Raw genomic sequence first — 26,090 nt, 5'->3', positions numbered from 1 at the left:
CAACACCCTGTCTTTTCAGTCTATCTGGGCTGGATAGAATAGGATAAATTGCCCCGCAGAAATCCAATGGCTTCAGGGAAATGAAAGACCCCAAATTGGATAGTATGGGACCCAAGACAGTTGCTCCACCCACCCGAACGTAGCAGTGAGGAGGGAGACAGGTCAAACACAGGCAGGTGACAGTGAACATTTAATGTTTTCCACTCTCAAGCCTCGACACTTTACTTTGGCTCAATACATTCATCGGCAGAGTAATGAGGTTTAACACCAGTTCATTTTCCACTCTTGGGCCTCAATACTTTAATCTACCTCAAATTCCACCCCATGACAGTCAACCTTCATCTTTAAGGTGCTATACCTGCATTCCCAAGACTCAAGTTTGCAAAATCTTTCAGGGTTTTGTAAAATCACCAGTTTGTTTAGATGGTTCAGAAGTACATTGCTTCAAAAGAAATTACACACTACAGATTGCAGTGATTGTAGTTCAGATATATATCAAGTAGAATATTTAGTTGTTTTGTGAGCTGCTGCAAAACATTGCCATCTTTCCCCAGATGTTTATACAGTAAGAAAACGTGAGTTTTGATGAGAAATATACTGAGGTAATTGAAATCAAAGAGTCTACACCACATCTAAAGGCAATTGTAATTACATCCAAATGTACACTAGAACACAACATTTCATTTTATTGGTTAACAGTTACATATGGCAGACCCAAATAATGCATTTTAATTTCCATATTTTCAGTATTATATATCCTTCAAGTGTTATCCTGTTTATAAAATGAAGGTAGAAGCAGAATATTAATTGATACTTATAAGTTTCTATTTCACCAATATTTTATATTCTGGCTGTTTTTATTGTAGGTGATGCAACAAAGTTTCTTTTTCTTACCTGCAGACAGAACATTGTCTTTGGGGCTGAAGAGCAGTGAACATCACAATCACAGAATAATTACGAGGAGGGGCCTTAACAAACCTTCGAAATTTGTCACCATTCATTCGAATAATTGAACGTCTGGAGCTCCATTCCATTAGCTGTTCCACTTTTTCTGCCTGGAGGTTCTGACATTAAATAAGGAATAATGAGAAAACTGCAATAAAGACACCTGCATCAAATAATTGCCTAGCTGTGGAAATTATTAAAGTCAAAACAATGGAAGTATTTAGTTCTCTCTCTGAAATTTAACCATTTTATAACACAAAGCCAAGGAGGAATATCTATCGTCTTAAATAATGAAAGAGATTGTTAAATGCAAGATGCGCATTAATTGCAAACAGCCAACTCATTTCAGTTATCCAAATGAGAGTCCATATTTTTTCATCTGTGAAGCATGATAACAATTATTTTGTACAGTATTATATAATTCTGCTAAGCACTTCCTATCATGAGTAGGGAGTGCTCAGCAGAATTATGAAATGATCTTGATGGAATTTCCACAAGAAGAATGCATTGGATGGCATCATTCTTAAGTCATGCTTCTTTGGATAGCTTTATCCTGAGGTGAGCCTGTGCTTGGGCACTCCTAGGAACACGTAAGTTGGACTCCCATAGAGCTGACTAATAGGTCTGCAAGGTAAATAGAATATTTACCTAGATCCTTGGATCGTCCCAACCTCACCTACACTTAAATAATAAAACTAAATTTCATTTGTCTCTAAATAGATCTGAATGCCTGAGTCATACGCCTCTCCATGTGAACTTTCTGCTTTGCCAGTTGTGCTTTCTTTAAAATACATCCTTATTTTCTTTTTAGTTAACCTATCACTTATAGTTTATTTCACCTAAAATCAGCCAAACGAATGAAATGATTGAGGAACTCCAAGTGTGAATTATCAAGATCAACATAAATCAAGATTTTGCAATATTTTGCACAAGTTTGCTTCAGAAGTCAGCTTGGGTTGTCATTCAAGAATGGTTAGCTGCATTGTACTTCCAATAATTTAGATCATTTACTCTGTGATTATTTGAGAAGGGTGTCAAAATTATTCCGTTGATTATGTCTTCAGTCCAAAGGTATGTTTTAAAAACATCTTTAAATTGCAAACAAAAGGATAACCATAAACTAATACAGCGAATGTACAGTTATTAAACTAAGGAAGACTGAGGGTTACTAAAACCAGATTGACTAGCAAGTTGGTAGCTGGGATTTGCTGAGAAATGGCAAGAATTTGGCAAGCACTATAGGTATAAAGAAATTCAAGACTCCTGTGCACATCACCAAAATTTCCTTATAATGCCCTGATTTTGAACTCCAGATGGATCCCAGCAAGAGTAAAACCTTCTTGCAATTCTCCTCCAATTATGCTGGCAATCCAGCAGCTAAATATGGGAACAAAATTAAGAAATTTCTTAAGTACAAAGCAGGTCAGACAGCAAATTGAGGACAAAAAGAGGCAACATTTCAGATGAATGCTCCACCCCAGCATCCCTTAAAATAGAAACAAATATAAAACGTTTTTTTTAGGTTGCAGAGAGTTGATGTTGGAAAAAACAGATGGAATGTACATAATATGATGCAGACCAAGGACCTCAAGGTAACAATTACTTTAAGATACCAGCAGTTTGAGGCATAAAATAACAAAAGAACAAACTGAACCCAAAATATCTAGTAATAAAAGAAAGACTGGTTACCTGAAATTGCTGAATTTAATATCAAGTCATATATACAAGAGATATTACATATGCTGGAAAGCCAAAGCAACACACACAAAATGCTGGAGGAACTCTACAGGTCAAACAGCATCCATGCAAATGAATAAACAGTCAGCGTTTCTGAGACCCTTCATCAAGACTGGAAAGGAAGGGGGAAGGTGCCAGAAAACGAATGTGGGGAAAGAGGAAGAAGGACCAGCTAGAAAGTGATAGGTAAAGCCAAGTGGATGGTGCTATGTTACTTCTATTTAAACATTCTGTGGGTTAATAATAAAGAACCATATTCTGGAAGAATTAAAGAACTTTTATTAACAGAAATGAACAAATACATCTTAACCCCGCCACATGCTGATATACTCTGGCAAAACGCACACATGCTCAGTGCTGTCCAATCAGGAAATGGCCCGTCATTGCATGTGAGATCACCACATCTTTCCTTCCTTAAAAAGAAAAAGTAAAGAGCAACATTAATCAAAACAAATACATAATTCAACAAGTCTCTATATTATTTACATGTTTTGTCTCATCTGTATCCTTTAACTGATTCTCTGAAGAATCACATCTTCCTTTCCTTAAAAAGAAAAACAAATAATAATATTAACCAATAAACAAATCTACATCAGCTAACTGAAACTCTGAGTTGGCTCTTCACTATCTGTGCCATGATTCTTCTTGTGCTTCTTCTTTTTCTTCTTCTTTTCTGCTTTAAGCTTTTCTTCATGTATCTCAACTAAACTTTTTGGTATACTCTCACATGACTCCTGGTTAGAACCTGGAATTTCAGGTAAGCAGTTCACGCTATCCTCCTCAGAAATCTGCTTCCCTGTTTGGACTGTATCTTTCCTAATTCCTTCCACTTCCATTTGTAATGAAATGCGAATTTTCTTTTCTTCATCTAATTCATTAACTGTGTAATCTCTTTTTTATGCTGAGAGTTCATCATTTCAATAAAACTTCTCAATTTCATTACTTGTGCTTTCACTTCTTGCTTATACCGTGCCCATTGTGATCGTTTTTGCTCTAGTCGGTAATTAGACTGAATCACATATTTTCTCAGTGTCACTTTCATTATCACTTGCATTGAAGCAACCTCTTTCTGCCACTGCTTTCTCACATCATCAATTGCATCCTCTTTGGTCATCTCAGACACTGCAGCAACTGCTTTTATATTGTCCATGTCAGCATTTTCATTAAGCGCATCTATATAAAATTCTTCATGTTCATCTTCAATCACTGCATTTACTTGTTTCATTTAATTTTCCTTCTTTCTACTTCTACAATAGCATGAAAAATTATTATTCTTACCACAGTTATAGCAAATATTGCCATATGCTAAACACTGATAAGGACTGTGTTCCCGTGCACAGCGAACACATGACTTATTTTTTCAAATGCCGTCTTGCTGTCTGTCAGTTTTGTCGATGCATTATTATATTTCTTGATATATTCACACTTTTTTACAGCATTTACATTGTAATTTTCAACTTGGGTACATGGAGCTTAGAAAAATAGAGGGCTATAGGTAAGCCTAGCAATTTCTGAGGTAGGGCCATGTTTGGCACAACTTTGTGGGCCAAAGGGCCTGTATTGTTCTGTAGGTTTTCTACGTTTCTAAAAAACTCTTCAGCCTGCAACATTATGGTCTCAGAAGCTCTGCAGAGTGCGAAAGCTTTTTCAAAATGTAAATCTTGCTCACGCAAAAGCTCTTCCCTCACAGCATCATCTTGAATGCCACAAACCAGTCTATCTTTAATAAGGGAGTCAATGAGCAATCCAAACTCACATGTTCTACTATGCTTTCTTAACTCTGTAACATACTGATCAATTGTTTCAGCGGCTTTCTGCACACAGATGAAGAATTTGTATCACTCATACTTTAAATTATGCTTAAGTACTTCAAATCTGTACATTATCAACTTTATATTGAAATTATCTCCATCTTCAAAGACAAAATTATTGTATACCTCGACAGTGTCACTTCCAATTACATGGAGCAAGATTGCAGCTTTGGTTTGGTCTGTTTTTCCATCAGCTCCGATGGCCAATAAATATATCTGAAACTGTTGCTTGAATATCCTCTAATTCTCAGCTACACTCCCAGTCAGCTGAAGTTTTTGTGGGGGTTGTAAACCTTCCATATTACCGATTACCGTTTAAACTTTTTTCTTCTTTCTTTTTGAAATTAACTTCGAATCTTGATTCTCTTGTATTATTTTTCCAAAAGCACTTCTGAAACCATGTTATGTTACTCCTATTTAAACATTCTGTGGGTTAACCATAAAGAATCATATTCTGGAAGAATTGAAGAACTTTTATTAACAGAAATAAACAAACACATCTTAACCCCGCCACATGCTGATACACTCTGGCAAACCCCGTGCATGTTCAGTGCTGTCCAGTCAGGAAATGGCATGTCATTGCACGTGATATCACCACAGGTGGGGGATAATAATAAGAAAAGGCAAAGAGCTAGCGGAGAAAAGGAAGGAGGAGGGGCCCCAAGGGGAGGTGATAGGGTCTCCAGGATGCACTGTGGCCAAATGAAAGAAAATATGCTGTTTCTTAAACTTAAGTTGTGTATTAGAGACCAAAGGCAGAGGAATCAGAGCTTAATTGTCAGGGAATTAAAATAACTCGGAACTAGAAGCCTAGGATCACACATTCAACATCAAAAAGGTTCTCTTCAAAATGATCAACTAATCTATGCTTGGTTTATCTATATAATGAGCATTAATGTAAGCACTGATATTCACACAAGTATGCAGTAAATGTCAACTATTTCTCTTCCCAGCATTTTTTTATGCAGCTACAAGAAGATAACACCTGTCCTTTTACCTTGTCCCTTCCTAATATCCAGGAGACTAAACAATCCCTCCAATTGAAGCAACAATTCTCCTGCACTTCTTGCAGCTTAATATACTGTATTTGGCTCTCCAAATGCGATCTCCTCTTCAGTGGAAAAATCAAATACAGATTGGGTAATGTAGTCAGACAGGGTAACCATGAGCTTCTGGGACTTGTCACTTTATTTGTCCATTCCACTCTCACTCTGATCATTCTGTCGTAGACATTCCAAATTGTCCCAATGATGTATCCAATATAAAATTGAGCAACACCTCATTTGAACCCAACATATCAGCCCTGAGGACTTAGTACTGGATTTAGCAATTTCAGTTACCTATTTTTTCCCTGGAAAATTACAAATTGTGTGAAATACTGTTATCTAAATCCACATGAATCCACAAAAAAGTCAGAGGAGCGACACCTCATATTCTGTCTGGCTAACCTCCAACCTGATGGAATAAACATCGATTTCTTTAACTTGCAGTAATTTTTTTTCCCTCCCTCTTCTGTCTTTTTCATTCCCCTTTCTACAGTCGGCCCTCCTTATCCACGCGGGATTGGTTCCAGGACCTCCCGGAGATACCAAAAAATGCAGATGCTCAAGTCCCTTATATAAAATGGTGTAGTATTTGCATTGTGTTGGCACGTGGCCAAGTAGTTAAGGCGTTTGTCTAGTTATCTGAAGGTAGCTAGTTCGAGCCTTGGCTGAGGCTTGCGTGTGTGTCCTTGAGCAAGGGACTTAACCACACATTGCTCTGCGACGACACCGGTGCCAAGCTGTATGGGTCCTAATGCCCTTCCCTTGGACAACATTGGTGACGTGGAGAGGGGAGACTTGCAGCTTGGGCAACTGTTGGTCTTCCATAAAAAAACCTTGCCCAGGCTTGCACCCTGGAAACTTTCCAAGGTGCAAATCCATGGTCTATTGAGACTAATGGAGGCCTACACACACAGTATTTGCATATAACCTACGCACATCCTGCCGTATACATTAAATCATCTCTAGATTACATAATACTTAATACAAAGTAAATGTAAATAGTTGTTATACTGTAATGTTTAGGGAACATTGACAAGAAAAAAGACTGTACACTTTACTCTTGCTCACAAGACAAGCATGATCAAACAATGATCAAACACAAGTAAAACTTGTAATACCTGCACCTGTACAGTAGTCGTTACACTGTCTTTTTTAGGGAATAAGGATGCTTTGGAGGAGGCTCAATAATACATAAGTCAGGAACTGTGGAGGTTGAGGGCTGAGGATCTTCAAGCATTAAACGGTGAGACTTCAGAATTGCAGGTGCTTTAGTTAGAAACATTGTTATAGAAAGCTGTCTTTTTCTTTGCATCATCAAATAAATCTTGCAAGGTAACCTTTCTCTTCCAGGAGTTTCTTGAGCTCCTCGGGGAACGCCGCTGCGGCCTCGGCATTAGCCAATGCCGATTCTTCCGTGATCTTTACATTCCTGAGGCTGTAGTGCTCTACATAGCCAGCTACCCATCCCTTAATAGCCTTAAACTCTTTTCTCTCACTCTCATCAACCCCATCACAATAGTGCTCATACAGACTAAGATCCAGGAGTATAATTTGTCCATCGACAGGGATATGCTTCTGTGACATGTCCTCTAGTCACACATTCGGCGAGAGATAGCACTTTACTTGTTCCTTATCTTTTTAGCCTTTGAGGAATTGCTTTGACCACGTAATAGCTTTTTAGGAGCCATTTCTTCACAGGAACAAAGTAGTCAATGAAGGAGATGCGAGGCGAACAATGAGTGCTGGAAGAGCACTTCTGGGTTTTCTCGATTCATAGTTGGTTGAATTTGCGCATGCGGAACTTGCGGGTAAGGAGGGTCGACTGTATATTCCCTCTCATCTCTTCTCTTATCCTCACCCTATCCATTACACCTACCTTTAGTGGCCTTCTTCCTTCCCTTTCTTCCCTGGTCCACTATCCTTTCATCAGATTCCTGCTTCTTCCTTACTTCATTCCTGCTCCCCCACTACCTATTTTCTTCCGCACCTGGTCTCACTTCTCACCTGCCAGCTTGTACTACTTCCCCTTCGTCTTATTCTGGCTTCTGCCCTTTTCCTTTCCAATCCTGCTGAAGGGTCTGAGCGTTAAACATCGACTGTTTATTCCCTCCACAGGTGCTCCCTGACTTGTTGAGTTCCTTCAGCATTTTGTTCAGATTGCTCAAGATTTCCAGCATCTGTGGAATCTGTTGTATTTATGAGATAAAGCTGTAGTTGTAAAAGTACACAATGTATTTATAAAATTCTATAAGCTAACTTGGCAAAGCTTGACCATATGTTGGTTTGGTATTGAATATTTAAGCTACATCAGTTAGCCAGAGGACAATTAGATATGAATATTTAAGAGTAAAATGATAACTGAAAAGAAAAAAATATAATCTTAGAATAAGGATAGATTAGATGGATAAGAACAAGAGGCCATGGTGCAATGATGGAAAAGATCGGAAGAGTAATACTATAGGGAAAAATTGAACAAAAATCAAAATGACATTTTAATATCATTAGGGAAAATAATTTCTGTCAAAAAATAACAAAAGTAAAGCCTGAACTAGTTATAATAATAATTACAATTTTGAACTGGCTGTCACAAACAAGAGAAAATGTGCAGCTGTTGGAAATCCAAGTAACACACACAAAATGCTGGAGGAACTCAGCAGGCTAGGCAGCATATATGGAAAAGAATACAGTTGATTTTATTGGGTCAAGATCCTTCAGCAGGACTGGAGAAAAAGGATGAGTAGAATTAAAAGGTGGGGGGAGGGGAGGGAGTAACATAAGGCAATAGGTGAAACTGGGAAGCAGGGGCGTATCTACGGAAAATAGCGCCAATGGCACGCACTGAAATTGTGCCCATCCAAACATCTGACACCCATCTTTTAGATAAATTTACCATAATATCAGCTCAAAAATACAAGTCAAGCTCATTAATCTTTTAATTAACAAATTATTGCACCATGAAAATTATAACTGCACCTTCCTTGCTTTCACTGATGCAAATTGGCCTATGATGTGATCAAAGTCAGTTTTTTCAGTTTCTTCTCTTTCTACACTCAGCAGAGCAAGATCACAGAGTCTGCCTTGACCCATGGAGGCTCTCAAATATGAAAGTATTACTTTTAACTTGCTGAATGATCTCTTACAGCTGTTGATGGAAACTGCAATGGTTAGCATTATCTGAATAGCAATGCGAAGATTGGGGAAGACACTCTCATCTCCATACTGAGCAATACATTCAAGAAGCTCTTCATTTTCTTGTTGACCCGCCTTGATTGCAACATTCTGCAATCCGAAGTTTCTTCATATAGCTGCTGTCCATCAACATCAGAGCTGTACAATTTGCCCAAATTTTCACACTTCTTCTTTAGGTTGTTACTGTTGATGCCGTAACACAGTCCCTCGATATCCAGAAGGAACCCAATTTGGTGTCAGTGTCATATAAACGAGCGAACCTCTGTGAAGACGGTTGAGTGTTCCCTTTATGACTCTTTCCATTTCCTCCTTAGCTGTTAACCCAGCGTCTCTCGAGTTCACATCAGCCATTTGTTTCCTTCGTCTCTGATGTCTTTCAACTTCACTATTCCATTCCTGAGTGACTCACTGACCAACACTTCTCTTTCATCATAAAAATTATCTTGGAGGGCCTTCAAATCCAGGGCAGCATCATGGCTGCTAGGATCCTGCAGCCTCTTTTGAATATGCTCAAAGTGAATGAGTACTTTGTTCCAAAATCCTAGCGAATCAGAAAATCATAACTCAACATGCGGTTGTACAGCTGCCTTGCATCACTTCTTGTTTCACTGGTCTCGGACTCATTTTCAGTGTCTATCATGTCCTGAAGAACTTGAAGTATCTTCTCGAGGTGCTTGTTGATGGGCTTCACTGCTTCTTTCCTTACATTCCACCTGGTTTCAGACTCTGACTTAACAACCACAGGCATGACATTTTTGAGTTTTTCCCAGCACTGTGTTGAATGAGAGAAAAACATGTAGAGAGCGTTGATGGTTCCAAAAAAAGTGACCATCTTTGTATCCTGCTTGGTTGCATGTACACCCACCAAGTTGAGTGAGTGATCGTCGCAATTCACGAAGACTGCATGGTTGTTTTTCTCAATTATTCTTCGATAAACACCCCCTCTGGGTCCAGCCATCACAGCAATGTTGTCATGGCAGTGTGACCAATAATCTTGTTGCTCCTTTTCATCCTTCTCTAGCTGTTTCAAAGTGTCTTCAACCAAGCACTCAGTATCCTTCTGGATTATCTGGATAAAACCAAGGAAGGACTCTCTAACACGGACTGTTTTCTTCTCAAAATCAACTTCCACATACCTCACTACTCCTGACATCTACTCACGGTGTGCCTGATCAGGAGTTGAGTCGAACATGAGACCATAGTACTTGGCTTTATGAATGCTTCTTAGTAAATTCTGGCAAACAGTAGATGCCATCATGTGGATGAAATCATTCTGGACACCCAGTGAAAGATAAAACGTGGATCCAGGATGACTTTCCAAATGAGTGAGGTGTGCTTTTATGACAGGACCAAAGATGGCCAGTAGTTTCAGTAAGCCAAGGAAATTTCCCACATTAGAGTCATCGTCTAGCTGAAGTGACTTCCTGTGTCCTTGCAAAGTCAGGTTCTGAGTCGCAAGGTATTTTATGCAGTAAAAGGATTCATGTCAAGATATCACATCACTTCTGCTTTTCCTCCTCAATATGTGATTGAAATACCGTGTCAATAACTCTTCTGTTTCCAGCTAAATTTCTTTCCACTGTGTTCAGCATTCCCAATGATTCTTGGCATTTTCTTGAACACTAATCCTTTCAGGTGCTTTGCACTGGTTGAATCCACTTTCCTGCTAAAATGAGGATTGATGGTCTGACTGGGAATAGAGAAGACAACAGATACAAAATGCAGACTTTTTAGAAGGGGAATAGACCAGCCACAAGTGAGTCACTTCCTCACCACAACCATTTCCCAATTTCCTCTTGAACCAAGTTTTGTTCATTGAGCAGTTATTTGTTGGTAGGAAAGGTCCCTCACTGTTCTGGAAATACTTTGAACCCAGCTTTATTGTTTCTGATCTCAATGCGTCAGGCAGAATTGCTTTTCCAGTATCCTTGTCGAACTTCAGAAGTCCAATGTCATGCTGTTTAATCACTTCTTGTATGACAGTTCGAGGCTTTTTGACACCATCCAGTTCACTAGATTCAGTGTTGTTAGCTTCAATCTCGTCAAGTAGAATCTTGTCAATAAACTCAACATCACCACCACCACCATCGGCTTCCCCTCCTGTCATGTCCACTTTCTCTGTGGTAACCTCACTCTTAATCTCATCCTACTCGGATTTATTTGACTTGACTTCCTCCTTTGCTTGTGACACATTTGACCCACCTTCAGATTCTAACAAATTTGTAGCAGGTGCAGGCAACTCCATGGAACGTGTGGAACTACTTGGTCTGGGCTTTTCAAAGAAGGGCATGAAGGACTTGCTCAATTTCTTGGCTTCTTCTGCCTCCAACTTTTGTCTCTTCTGTCCTTCAGCTCCATTTTGCTTCTTCTTCGTAAAGAAATGTTTCATGGTCCTCTTACACAATGTTCTGAAATAAGGCCATCCCAGTGCTTCTCACCCATGTTAATCAAAGACAGATCATAAATCTGAAGAAAATTCTTTTTTTCACTATCCAAGGATGGCTTGTCTGACTTTAATAGAAGCGGCTCAATGGCGCCCAGGGCACAAGCCATACCTGCCATACCTTACATATGCCACTGCTAGGAGGGGAAGGGGTGAAGTAATGAGCTGAGAAGTTGATGGATGAAAGAAATACAGGGCTGGAAAAGGGGAAGTCTGATAGGAGAGGACAGAAGGCCATGGAAAAAAGAAAAGGGAAGAGGAGTACTAGAGAAAGGCAATGGGTAGGCAAAAAGATAAGGTGAGAGAGAGAAAAGGGGATGGGGAATGGCGAAGGAGAGTGAGGGGGTGCCATTACCAGAAGTATGAGAAATCAACTCTGGAAATGGTTCCCCAGACTTCTCCTGCCAGAGAGAATTCATCCATGTAAGCACTCTCTCTACAGAAAGAATTTGATCAAAATTCTAGAATGGCCATAAATAGTATTCATAAAGTCAAATTTCAATCATTAAAATCTGAAATTAAGAGACCACAAGTCCAACTTTCTGCTGAACTACCTCTCTGAAAATATTTTTTTTTATAAAACTGGAGTATCACTTTTCAAATTTTAATTATCATTATTAATTAACTAAAAACATCATTTTTTGAATTTCTTTTTCTTCATAACACACTCAATTTTAGTCAAATTGTTCTTCATTGTCTTAATTTTACTTTTGGTATACCATTTTTCATTAACTGTTTTCTAAGTCATAATTGCTGGTTTTTAGATAATGCACACTTCACTCAGAAATACTCAGATTGATTAGAAGTACATATATCTTTTTTGTACATTTACTAGCTATGCTACTGTCACTTATTCTCCACCTCAAATTGCCTGGAAAGACTATTCGGAAGTTAAGAGTCATGGATGTTGGTCTGGAATGACACCTGAGCCAGGCCAGATCAGGACAAGAACTGAGCAGAAGTCAGCCAAATGCCCTCTCGAGCCTGCTCTGCCATAAAGTACAAAAAACCCTGATCTTCGCCTTCAACCAATCTTCTATATGTTCTCCATAATCTTTGGTACCCTAATGAACACTAAAAACCTGTTCATCTAAGCCTTGAATATAGTGAATGATTCAGCTCCAGATATCCTTGGGACAGACTATTCCAAATACTTCTGAGACACAAATTTACTCCTCACCTCCATTAGAAGTGGACCATCTGTTATTCTGAAACTCTTCTCCTAGTTCTGATCTCTCACAAGAGAAACATCCTTAATTTCTAAAGCATTACAACATGGATGCTGATAGAGAATCATAGAAATGTACATCATAGAAACAGGTCTTCACAGCCCACCCCTCTACCCTTTCCCAGCCTAAGTGCCTGTCCAAGTACCTCTGACAGATCATTTCAGATGTTCAGCACACTCTCTGTTATAAAAAAAATTCACCATATCTTTAAATTTCTCCTCTCTTATTTTAAACATATGTACCATCTGCCTGGGAAAATGATTCTTTTAGCAAGATAAGGAGTCTAAATCTAAGGAGCTTAGATTCCAGGACAAGAGAGGAAATATTTAAAAGACCTGAGAGCCATCTTCCTTCCTGGAAAACTATAAATTGTGTGAGTTACAGTTATGTAAATCTGTCTGGGTCCTCACTTATGTAGGTTGAAGGAGCAACAGCTTATATTCTATCTGAATAGCCTCCAACCTGATTACATGAATATGGATTTCTTTAATATCCAGTAGTTTCTCTACCTGATTCCTTCTCTCTTTCTTCTATTCCTTTTTCTAGCTACCATCTTACTCCTTTGCTTCTCCCTACCTGCCCATCACTTCCCTCTGGTACCCTCCTTGCTTCCCTTTCTCCCATGGTCCACTATCCTCTCCATCAGATTCCTTCTTCTTCAGCCCTTTACCTCTTCCACCTATCACCTTCCAAGTCTTTATTTCATTCACCCCCCACCCACTAAACATTCCATCACCTGATTTCATCTATCACTTGACAACTAGTAGTCCTATCCCTTCGCCCAACTTCTTATTCTGGCTTCTTCACCCTTCTTTTCCAGTTCTGATGAGGGATCTCAGTCCGAAATGTTGACTGTCTATTCGTCTCCATAATGCTGCCTCGCCTGCTATGTTCTTCCTGCATTGTGTGTGTGTGTGTGTGTGTGTGTGTGTGTGTGTGTGTGTTGTTGTAATATAGATATACATGTTGTGAAAAGATTAAATCTGAAAAAGTACTCCATCATCAAAATAATCAATATTGAAATATATAATCTTTCCTATTTAATATCCATCATAATTTCAAAGTCTTTTAGCACTTTACAATAATTCATGTGACATATTCCTCAGAGAAGATGTTGGTAAACATCAAATTATAATCAATATTTGGTAAGAATGAGGAAAGCACATTCTAATATAATTAAATTGTCCCTTTGCTGCCATTATCGATATTTAAGTTGCTAATATATTGTTGTTGCTGATATTACTCTTGTAACAAAGTACAACCAGAGCTATTCTTTTGCTTTCTTTTCAGCACATCCTTCATGGGACTATGGCAAATAATAAACTGAGCTTCAGGAATGAGATAAACAACTGGTAACATAGAAATAACGGAAATGATGAGCTATGATGAGCTGTTAATGGATGTGGCTGAGAAATGTGAAAATAACTAATTGGGTGGTAAGTGGGAAGCAGAAAATAAATTTAGAGCTCAATATACAAGTATTTCTTAGAACCACAAGCTTAATCTATTTAACCATTAAGATTTCAGTCAGATCTATAATAATAATGGTAGAGTTCCATGAGATCTTATTCTTTCAGATACTCAATGCCAAATGAGTATACTTAAATTTGTGGCAGTAGTCTCTATTTTTGTTTCAGATATCCAGTATCTGCAGTTTTATTTTATTTTCCTTAGCCTTCAGTAATCTGCACAAATAAATATTCTTACTCCTACTGAGCTATTCTCTGACACTAAATAAAATCTCTCACTTGTCTTACAGAGCTCCAGAGTTCATTACCTTTTGCTCATCCACTTGATCTCCATCTGTCATCTTCTGCCCTCTTGATTCTTTCAAGAAAATCATTAATATAAATAAGAACAAGCTGATGCTGGGGTACAGACACTTGGGAAACACAACTGCCAAAATTCATCAACTATTGTTTCTTTTCTGTACACTCACTACACTCTATTTCATTATAAATCAGAAACTCTCTTGGTTATTTTTCTGCTGTCATCTACAAGTTCAATAAATCCATTACTTTATCTCAAAAATCAACTTCAAAATTGAAATCAAAATTCAAAATTCTCTACGAAACACAACCCAAATCACCTATTCAAAGCAACTTGGGAAGCAGAATCAAAGCAGCCTACACATTACCCACATCACAATAATTTAAAAATAACACTCTAGAATTTTCATTGAAAAATGGTAAAATATATAGTCTGAAAATTGTAACTAGAAGCTCACAATCCACTGAATAGCCCATATTTCAATAATTAGCTAATAAAGACCAAGAATTATTCTGGCTAAGTGATAACTCTGCAAATGTAAATAAAGCATTCATGGAGAGTATGTTAGCTGATTATAACATCATCTGGTATGGAAGGGCTAATGTACAGGATTGTAAAATGCTGCAGAAGGTTGTAAACTCAGCCAGCTCCATCATGGGGACTGGCCTCCCCAGCACTGAGGACTTTTTAAAAAGACAATGCCTCAAAAAGGTGGTATCAATTATTTAGGATCCCCACAACCCAGGACATGCCCTCTTCTCATTACTATCAGGAAGGAGGTATTGGAGCATGAAGACACGCACCCACTTCTTTATGAACAGCTTCTTCCTCTCTGTCATTAGTTTTCTGAATGGTCCTTGAATTAATTAATGCTACAACACTACTTCTGCTCTATTTAATGCACTAATACATTTGTTATTGCTATTTCTGAGATAATTTATGCATTGCACTGTACTGCTGCGACAAAACAACACATTTCACATTGTATGTTAGTGATAATAAATCTGATTCTGAAAATTAATGTTTAAAAGACTGCATGATTGATCAAGCTGGTAACATCCCTTTGAAGAATGAAGAATGCAAAATTAAGCACCAAAATCATCACCTTTTATGTTAAAAAATCTAGAATCATGGATTCTAGAGGAAACTTATTTGGAGTATTGTGTACAGTTCTGGTTAACAAGTTATAGGAAAGATGCCAACAAAAGAGAGTACAGAGGAGATTTACTAGAATGTTACCTGGGTTTGAGCACCTAAGTGACAGAGAAAGGTTGAACAAGTTAGGTCTTTATTCTTTGGAGTGTAGAAGTTTGAGGGGGGACTTGATAGAGGTATTTGAAATTATGAGGGGGATAGATAGAGTTGACATGGATAGGCTTTTTCCATTGAGAGCAGGGGAGATTCAAACAAGAGGACAAGAGTTGAGAGTTAGGGGGCAAAAGTTTAGGGATAACATGAGGGGGAACTTCTTTACTCAGAGAGTGGTAGCTGTGTGGAACGAGCTTCCAGTAGAAGTGGTGGAGGCAGGTTCAATATTGTCATTTAAAAAAAAATTGGATAAGTATATCGGCAGGAAACGAATGGAGGGTTATGGGCTGAGTGCAGGTTGGTGGGACTAGGTGAGCCTAGAAGGGCTGAGACGGCCTGTTTCCGTGCTGTAATTGTTATATGGTTATATGGTTATTAGGCTGGGTAGAGAAAAATGATTTCCTTTAGCAGAAGAGTAAAAGATCAGAACAACAAAAATCAGAGCTGGGCCTTTCAAGATCAAATTGAATTTATAATGTTCCAGAAACAAAGTTGTGGTCGATATTTAAAACTGTGTCTCAAAAGTGGAAACAGGTGCAAATCCAAATGTTATTTGTTTTCAATTTGGGATCAATGTTTTTTTTTAACAAATATTGTGGACTTGGGCCAGTAGAGTTAGATCTCAAAAGCTCACAAAATGGTGGAAGGAGAATGAGTAGCTAAATAATGCACTTGATCCCTTCTTACTTCCTGTCACTGATCAATTATTCTCTTCTGTCAGACCATACATTTGAATTTAATAAATTCTCAAATATTTTCCTTCGTTAAATAATTTATTTTCTTTTTTATTGATCTGACTGAGCATTATATGTTATGGAACATTTAGATAAATGCATACATTTCTTTTAATAGTATCCTTAACATGCAAATGATGTATAATAAAATTGTAGTAAGAGGATTAGAAGAACCTGTTTAATATAATATTCATCAGATATAGATATAAAAATTATAACCATCTATAGAAAACAGTTTGAAAAGAGTTGTAATGCAGCAACATTATTTAAACAAAAATATCCATAAATAAAATGAACAGCAGTGATAAGAAATTCCATATATTCTTTGGGATCAGAACGCACTTAAACATAGCAGCTAAGTCAGCACCTGCTGACCTCGAGAAGTGTTGGCAAGCTGCTACAGTCCATCCGTTTTAGGTACACATTGCGCTTGGACAGGGAGTTCCATGATTTAGACCCAGTGATGGTGAAGGACCAGTGATAAAATTTCAACTTTGAACTGTCAATGGAAACCTGCAAGTTGTTCTGTCTCCGTGTGCCTGCCTTCCTTGTCCTTCATAGAAACATAGAAAACCTACAGTACAATACAGGCCCTTTGGACCACAAAGCTGTGCCAAACATGTCCTTACCTTAGAAATTACCTACAGTTCCCCACAGCCCTCTATTCTTCTAAGCCCCATGTACCAATCCAGGAGTCTCTTAAAGACCCTATCGTATCTGCCTCCACCACCATTGCCAGAAGCCTATTCCACCCATTCACCACTCTCTGCATAAATAACTTACCCCTGACATCTCCTGTGTACCTACTTCCAAGTATCTTAAAACAGTGCGCACTCGTGCTAGACATTTCAGCCCTGGAAAAAAGCCTCTGACTATCAACACGATCAATGCCTCTCATCATCTTATATAACTCTATCAGGTCACCTCTCCTCCTCTGTCACTCCAGGGAGAAAAGGCCAAGTTCACTCAACCTCAATTCTCATTAGGCATGCTCCCCAATCCACGCAGCATGTAAATCTCTTCTGCACACTTTCTATAGTTTCCACATCCTTCCTGTAGTGAGGCGACCAAAACTGAGCACAGTACTCCAAGTAGGGTCTGACCAGGGTCCTATATAGCAACGACATTACCTCTCAGCTCCTAAACTCAATCTCTGATTAATGAAGACCAATGCACCGTACGCCTTCTTAACCACAGATCAACCTGAGCAGCAGCTTTGAGTGTCCTATGGACTCTGACCCCAAGATCCCTCTGATCCTTCACACCTCCAAGAGTCTCACCATTAATACTATATTCTGCCATCATATTTAACCTACCAAAATGAACCACCTCACACTTATCTGGGTTGAACTCCATCTGCCGTTTCTCAGCCCAGCTTTGCAAACTATCAATGTCCCACTGTAACCTCTGACAGCCCTCCACATTATCCACAACACCCCCAACCTTTGTGGTCATCAACAAATTTACTAACCCATCCCTCCACTTCCTCATCCATGTCATTTATAAAAATTATGAAGAGTATTGGTCCCAGAACAAATCCCTGAGGCACACCACTGTAACAGACATCCATGCAGAATACAATCCATCCACAACCACTTTTTGCCTTCTGTGAGAAAGCCAATTCTGGATCCACAAAGCAATGACCCCTTGGATCCCATGCTTCCTAACCTTCTCAATAAGCCTTGCATGGGGACCCTTGTCAAATGCCTTGCTGAAGTCCATATACACTACATCTACTGCTCTATCTCCATCAATGTGTTTAGTCACATCCACAAAAAATTCAATCAGGCTCGTAAGGCATGACCTGCCTTTCACAAAGCCATGCTGACTATTCCTAATCATATTATGCATCTCCAAATGTTCATAAATCCTGCCTGTCAGGATCTTTTCCATCAACTTACCAACCACTGAAGTAAGACTCAACTCTTCTATAATTTCCTGGGCTATCTCTATTCCCTTTCCTGAATAAGGGAACAACATCCACAACCTTCCAATCCTCTGTTGTCCCCATTGATGATGCAAAGATCATTACCAGAGGATCAGCAATTTCCTCCCTTGCTTCCCACAGTAGCCTGCGGTACATCTCGTCTGGTCCCGGTGACTTATCCAACTTGATGCTTTCCAAAAGCTCCAACACATCCTCTTTCTTAATATCTATAAGCTCAAGCTTTTTAGTCTGCTGTAAACCATCCCTACAATTGCCAAGACCCTTTTTCGTAGTGAATACTGAAGCAAAGTGCTCATTAAGTATCTCTGTTATCTCCTCTGGTTTCATGCACACTGTTCCAATGTCATACTTGATTGGTCCTATTCGCTCACTTCTTATCCTCTTGCTCTTCACATACTTGTAGAATTTTCTTCTTAACTAGATTTACAACAGCCTTTGTACACCATGATTCCTGTACCCTACCATCCTTTCCCTGTTTCACTGGAACATACCTATGCAGAACTCCACTCAAATATCCCCTGAACATTTGCCACATTTCTTCCGTACATATCCTTGAGAACATCTGCTCCCAATTTATGCTTCCAAGTTCCTGTTGATAGCCACATATTTCCCCTTACTCCAATTACACGCTTTCCTAACTTGTCTGTTCCTATCCCTCTCCAGTGCTATGGTAAAGGAGATAGAATTGTGATCACTATCTCCAAAATGCTCTCCCACTGAAAGACCTGACACCTGACCAGGTTCATTTACCAATACAAGATCAAGTACAGCCTCTCCTCTTGTAGGCTTATCTACATATTGTGTCAAGAAACTTTCCTGAACACACTAAACAAATTTTACCCTATCTAAACCCCTTGCTCTAGGGAGATGCCAATCAATATTTGGGAAATTAAAATCTCCCACCACGACAACCCTGTTATTATTGCATCTTTCCAGAATCAATCTCCCCATCTGCTCTTCAATGTTCCTGTTACTATTGGGAGGTCTATAAAAACACCCAGTAGAGTTATTAACCCCTTCCTGTTCCTAACTTCCACCCACAGAGATTCCGTAGACAATCCCTCCATGACTTCCTCCTTTTCTGCAGCCATGACACTATGTCTGATCAACAGTACCACGCTCCCACCTCTTTTGCTTCCTTCCCTGTCCTTTCTGAAACATCTAAAGCCTGGCCCTTGAAGTAACCATTTTTTCCCCTAATCTATCCAAGTCTATGTAATGGCCACAACATCATAGCTTCAAGTACTGATCAATGCTTTAAGCTCATCTGTTTTGTTCATAAACTCCTTGCATTAAAATAGACTCATCTTAAACCATCGGTCCGAGTGCGTCCCTTCTCTAACCCCTGCCTATCTTCCTTCTCGCACTGTCTCCAAGCTTTCTCTATTTGTGAGCAATTAGTCTCTTCCTCTGTCTCTTCAGTTCAGTTCCCACCCCCCAGTAATTCAAGTTTAAACTCTCTCTAATAACCTTAGCAAACCTCCCCATCAGGATGTTGGTCCCCCTCAGATTCAAGTGCAATCCGTCCTTTTTGTACAGGTCACACCCACCCCAAAAGAGATCCCAATGATCCAGAAATCTGAATCCCTGTCCCCTGCTCCAATCCCTCTGTCACACATTTATCCCCCACCTCATTCTGCTTCTCGTCCTGTTTGTCAACTTCCTTCCTAACTCCCTGTAGTCTATTTTCAGGATCTCCTCCCTTTTCCTACCTATGTCATTGGTACCGATATGTACCACGACTTCTGGCTGTTCTCCCTTCCACTTCAGGATATTGTGGATGTGACCAGAAACATCCCGGACCCTGGCACCTTGGAAGCAAACTGCCATCCGAGTTTCTTTCCTGCTTCCTCAGAATCACCTGTCTGACCCCCTGGCTATAGAGTCCCCTATCACTGTTGCCATCCTCTTCCTTTCCCTACCCTTCTGAGCCATAGGCCCAGAATCTATGCCAGAGGTGTGGCCACCGTTGCTTCCCCTCGGTACACTGGTCCCGCCCACCCAACAGTACTCAAACAGGAGTAGTTATTGTCAAGGGGGACAGCCACAGGGGTACTCTCTAGCCTCTGACTCTTGCCCTTTCCACTCCTGACTGTTACCTACTTATCTGTCTGCTGAGACCCCAGTGTGACACCTGCCTATAGCTCCTGGCGGTAGAAGTTGAAGGTTTGGCAGGTGTTGTCCAAGTAGCCTGGGCAAGTATGTGCAGTGTACTTGCAGACGGTACATATTGTAGCTTTGGTGGGGGAATTAGTAGTCTGGGTAATTGATAGTGTGCCAACCATAGAGTCATAGAGAACTACAACAGAAAAGTAGGCCCTTCTACATCCAGTCTGAACTATTATTCTACTTAGTCCCATTGAACTGCATAGCCCTCCGGAACTCTCTCAAACCTCATAAATGTTGAAATTGAACTCTCATTCACCACTTCCATTCGGAAGCTTGTTCCACACTTCCTTCATCCTCTGAGTGAAGAAGTTCCCACTCATGTTCCCCTTAAATATTTCACCTTTCACTCTTTACACATAACCTCCAGTTCTAGTCTCATCCAACCTCAGCGGAAAAAGCCTGTTTACATTTACCCTATCTATACTCCTCATAATTTTGTATACAGCTGTCAAATCTCCCTTCATTTTTCTTTACCTCAGGAAATAAAGTCCTAACCTATTTAACCTTTCCCTGTATCTCAGATTCTCAGGACCTGGCAACATCCTTGTAATAATTTTTCAGTCTAAGAAAGATGCATTGTCCTAGATGCTGTCAACTTCTTGAGAAGTCATGGTGCTACACACATCCAGGAAGATGAAGGCATTCTATCACTCTTTCAACTGTGATTCACAGTGGTGCAAAGATCATGAACCTCAGAATAGGAGACAATTGTTCTTTTTGCCCCAGTGTTAATGAGCTTCTGGCCAATGATGATCCCCAGGATATCAATATTGGGCAATTCAATTATTGTAATGCTACTGAACATCAAGCATAGATAGTAATATTCTTTTTTAGTTGAGATGGTCCTTGCTTGGTGGTATTCTGGTAGGAAATTACTTACCACTAATCAGCCGGAATTGTTTAGGTAGAATAGTATTACAGTACGCAGAAAGTGCAGTGCAGGTAAAAAAAATAATGTGCAAGGCCACAACGAGTTAGATTGTGAGATCAACAGTCCATTCCATCATACTAGGAATGATTTTAAGGCTTATAACAGTGAGATAGAAGCTTTTCTAAGCCAAGTGGTACATGCTTTCGGGCTTCTGTATCTTCCACTGGAGGGGGCAGAAGAGAAACTGTCTGGGATGGAGGGAGGGATCTTTGATTATGTTGGTTATTTTACAAAGGTAATGAGAAGTGTAGAGAGAGTCCATGAGAAAGAAATTGGTTTCTGTGATGTGCTCATCTACTTCCACAACTCTGCAGTTTCTTGCAGTCAGGGGTAGAGCAAAGTTATACTGCATCAGAATAGGATGGCTTTCAATGATACATTAATAAAAGATGGTGATGGTCAAAAGGAACATGCCAAATTTTTTTAGCCTCCTGAGGAAGTAGATCTGATGCTTCGAATGGTAATTACCAGTGCAATTTTGTAATGTTGCAACAACCTCTTTCTGAGAATTGCAGAGAATGGAAAGCATGGCAAAGTCGTAAGTATATTGGAACAGCCTGGCTAGAGATGTACAGTATCTTTGTTCTATATCATAGGCCTTCTGTAATACTACTGGGATATCACCTAGTCCTGTAGCCTTTGCTATATCTAGTAATCTGAGCTATTTCTCAATACTACATGAAATGCATTAAATTAGCTTCTTTTATAATGGTACTGTAACTGTAAATGAATGGAATGACTAGTTCTGCTGTCCTTGTGTTTATCAGAAAGAGAAATCCACAGATAAGGTAGTAGTTAACCTTGAGATTTACTAAAGTGAAACAAAGCAAGCAAGCAACTATATCAAGATTTAAGTTGATAACTCACCCATTCTGTTCACTGGAGACCCTTGATAAGGCACCTGGAGCTCTTACACTTCAGTCCTGCCACTGGTCGTGACTTGTTTCTCAGTGAAGTATAATTAACTAATGCTTGCCAGTTGCTCATATACAATTTTTTTAAAACTGTTCACTCATTGTCCATAGCCAAACACCGGGAGGTGTTGTTGTAAAGCCCTTCAAGTAATTATCCTCTCCCCACTTACCATTCAGGACTTAACGATCCATGTTTTGGTAAAATAGCGATCTGCTCAAATGCACCTGACTCTATTTAGCCAACCAAATGTGATATTTTCTTTTTTAAATTTATTTTTTTTATGATCGCAAGACACTATTGGACAATAAGAAGTTCAAGTACTGCAGATTTACCCAATAAGCGAGTTGTTCGTTGGCAGAGGAGCTGGACTTGGTGCGGACCATGTTACTGTCTGCTATAGAGAGGCATAGGAGCCTGCCTGTGAAGGCAGTACGCAGTCAACTAGCAAGAGATTTTCTTGGTCATCTTGCTTGAGATCGCAAGACCCATATTGAACATCGATATTGTGGAATGCTGCAAGTCTAGTTTAGTAGCTTATTGGGATCAATGGCAGGGGAACTATATGGCCTCAGATGTAGCGAGGTCTGAGCACCACATGCTGCAGTGTTACCTTTTTGCTGCCACCCAGAAGAGAGGCCCTGGAGTTGGTGCCCGGAGACAGTGTGGCACAGCATCCTTGCTGGAATTGGTGTTGCCCACCAGTGTTCACTCGATGAAAGACAAGCTTGATTATGTTTGTCTGCAGATTGCTGCGGGCTTGCTCTTGCCGATAACATTCATGGACTGAGGGATTTGGGCTATATAATATATATTTTTGTATGACCGTATGTGTGGTAACTTCTACTTTACAAAAGAACACTCGACAATTTGATGGCCAAAAGAGCATCTTTATCTGGGACGGCAAATGATATTTACAGTACAGAGGCTTCCAGGTACCTCGTGCGGCCTGGGTGGAGGAACTATATACAATGCAGACTGGGAGTAAAAAGAACAGAAGTAAAAACCCCACCAACCCCGGATCCCGCCTCTTGCTACCAACAGCTTCCCAATTGGTATTAGCTTACTTTTAATAATACTCACATTACAACACTTCTCCCCCCCTTTATAATCCAACATTCCCCAAATATAGAAAAACTGGGAAATAAAAACAGTGGTATCGTTAGCAAGAAGATACCAATACAAAATACCTAAAAAAAAGTGGCAAATTCAACATTCAATCTAGCAACAAAAGAAGCAATCTACTCAAAGATTCAGTCCATCAGGTGGTTTGCGAGGGCACTGTGATCTATGCACTACCCCCGGTGACCCAGCAGGCACAGCTGGTGAGGATGTTTTGGGTGGATCTAGTGTTGGGGTCACGAGAGAGGTCTGTGTGTCCACGTGAGAATGTCCATCTTCTTCAGGGGACTCTGCCCCCTCTGCCAGTGTGTCACTCTCTAGCAAAGTCACTGGTGGACAAGTTACCCCTGTAGTCTGTCTCACCATTGGAAACTCCATGGAACTGTCTACCTCTGAGCCAGAATCATGACGCAGGCGCACATGGTCCTGATGTCTGCGGAAAACATGCCCATCAGTCAGCTTAACAACATAGGAGACTGGACCACTCTGCTTAAGAATAACACGAGGTGGCCATTGCTGATTGTTTCTCACATAGACAGTGTCATCCGGTTTTAACTGTCTCTCTCGTACATGTTGATTACGTCCCTCCTTCTGCTTTTCCTGCTTTCTCTCCACTTTTGCCTTCATGTCCGGGTGCAGCAGGTCCAATCTTGACTTAGGCCTACGCCCCAACAGCATCTCTGCTGGAGTGCGTGCAGTTGTAGTCTGTGGAGTGAGGCGGTATTGAAATAGGAAATATGAAAGCCCGGTACTAAGAGAGTCCCCTGTTATCTGCTTCAGGCCTTCCTTCACTGTCTCAACAGCCCGCTCAGCCAAACCATTTGAGGCTGGGTGGAAAGGGGCCATCCGAATGTGACGAATGCCATTCTGCCGCATGAACTCACCAAACAGCTCACCGGTGAATGTCGGGCCATTATCAGTGACCAGAGTGTCAGGCAACCGGTGGACTGCAAAAACTTGCCTGAGTTTGTCTATGGTTGAGGGGGCTGTGATGTTGCTCACGATGTGAGCTTCGATCCATTTGGAATGCGTATCTACCATTACAAGAAACATCTGTCCCATAAAGAGGCCAGCAAAGTCCAAATGTAGCCTAGACCAGGGGTAGACTGGCCACTCCCATGGGTGCAAAGGAGCTGGTGGTGGCATGTTCTGATTGGTGTGACATTGTGTGCATGATTTTACCTTGTTCTCTAGATCCTGATCCATTCTTGACCACCAGACGTAGAATCTTGCAAGGCTTTTCATTTGAGACACCCCTGGATGAGTCTCATGAATTTCCTCCACAATCTGTGAATGGCCAGGGGGAGGCACGATGATCCTCGCCGCCCCGCCCCCCCAGAAAATGCAGCCATCCTGCAGACTCAGTTCGTTCTTGCGTTTGGCATAAGGCCTCAGTTCCTGTCCTTCCACAACTCTGGGCCAACCTTGTAAAAGAAAAGACTTGACTTGAGACAGGACTGGGTTCCCCCTCTGCCCATTGCTTGACCTGGGTTGCTTTTACAGGTGTCTCGGACAGTCTCTCCAATGAAAACACAGTCTCTGGAGGCACATCTGGAGTAACAGGCGTCTCAGGTAAAGGGAGTCGACTCAGCGTATCAACGTTTGCATTATCCCCACCCACTCTGTACACTGTGGTATACTGGTAGGCTGACAATGTGAGAGCCCAATGCTGTATCCTGGCTGAGGCTAGTGGTGGGATGCATCTGGCCTCCCTAAAAGGCTCATCAGTGGTTTATGGTCCGTATAAATTGTGAATGCACGTCCATAGAGGTATTGATGAAAACGTTTGACTGCAAAAACAATTGCCAGATCTTCTTTGTCTAGCTGTGAATATCCCTTCTCAGCAGCCATCAGGGTATGTGAAGCAAAACCAATAGTCTTTTCTGAACGATCCTCCATTACGTGTGAAAGAACTGCCTCGACTCCATAGGGTGAGGTGTCGCATGAAAGGGTGATCTCCTTGTCTGGATCATAGTGTACGAGCAGCTTTGCTGAGTGGAGGAGTTCTTTCACTTTCTTGAAAGCTTCTTCCTGCTCTTCACCCCACCGCCACTTAGTGTCATTGTGAAGCAGCTTGTACAGTGGGGCCAAACCCTTTGAGAGATCTGGAAGAAACTTGCCATAATAATTCACCATGCCCAAAAATGATCTGAGTTCAGTGACGCTCTTGGGGCTTGGGGCCTCCTTGATAGCTCTCACTTTGTCCTCCACTGGGCAAAGCCCCTCAGCTGTAATCTTCTGTCCTAGGTAGGTCACACTCGGAGCCACGAACACACATTTTCCACGTTTCAACCGCAGCCCTGCATCTGAGAGTCTCTTCAGCACCTGTTCTAAGTTAGCCAGATGCTCCCCCTCCGTGGCTCCCGTGATCAAGATATCATCAAGATACACTGCTACGTGTGGAATCCCCTGCAGCAAAGAGTCCATTGTCCTTTGGAAAATGGTGGGGCTAGACGCCACTCCAAACTCCAGGCGATTGTATTTGAATAATCCCTTGTGCGTATTGATGATGACGTACTCCTTTGAACCCTTATCGAGCAGCAGCTGTTGGTAGGCGTGGCTCATGTCCAGCTTTGTGAACAACTTACCCACTGACAGGCTCACAAGCAGGTCATCTATCCATGGCAATGGGTACTCCTCCAGCTTAGAGACCTGATTCACCGTAAGCTTGTAATCCCCACTGCCTTCAAAACTGGAACAATAGGAGCAGCCCACCTTGAAAACTGGATGGGCTCAATGATGCCCAGCCCCTGTAAATGTACCAGCTCCACCTCAGCTTTGCCTTTCGTGGCAAAG

The 26,090-nt window shown here is 40.6% G+C and overlaps 1 protein-coding gene across 1 annotated transcript in view; it reads right to left on the bottom strand.

The window, feature by feature from the left end:
* The window catches only part of tusc3 (tumor suppressor candidate 3), a 380,924-nt gene that overhangs the window by 294,274 nt on the left and 60,560 nt on the right, over nucleotides 1-26,090 (bottom strand). Inside the window, exon 2 of the mRNA XM_059989264.1 lies at nucleotides 895-1,064. Within this exon, the coding sequence (XP_059845247.1) occupies nucleotides 895-1,064 (170 nt within the window). The remainder of the gene's footprint in view (nucleotides 1-894; nucleotides 1,065-26,090) is intronic.

Source organism: Hypanus sabinus, chromosome 14, assembly GCF_030144855.1.
Source record: "Hypanus sabinus isolate sHypSab1 chromosome 14, sHypSab1.hap1, whole genome shotgun sequence".
Lineage (NCBI taxonomy): Eukaryota > Metazoa > Chordata > Chondrichthyes > Myliobatiformes > Dasyatidae > Hypanus > Hypanus sabinus.
The sequence above is the reverse complement of the archived record's forward strand: the minus strand, read 5'-3'. Positions and strand labels throughout refer to the sequence as shown.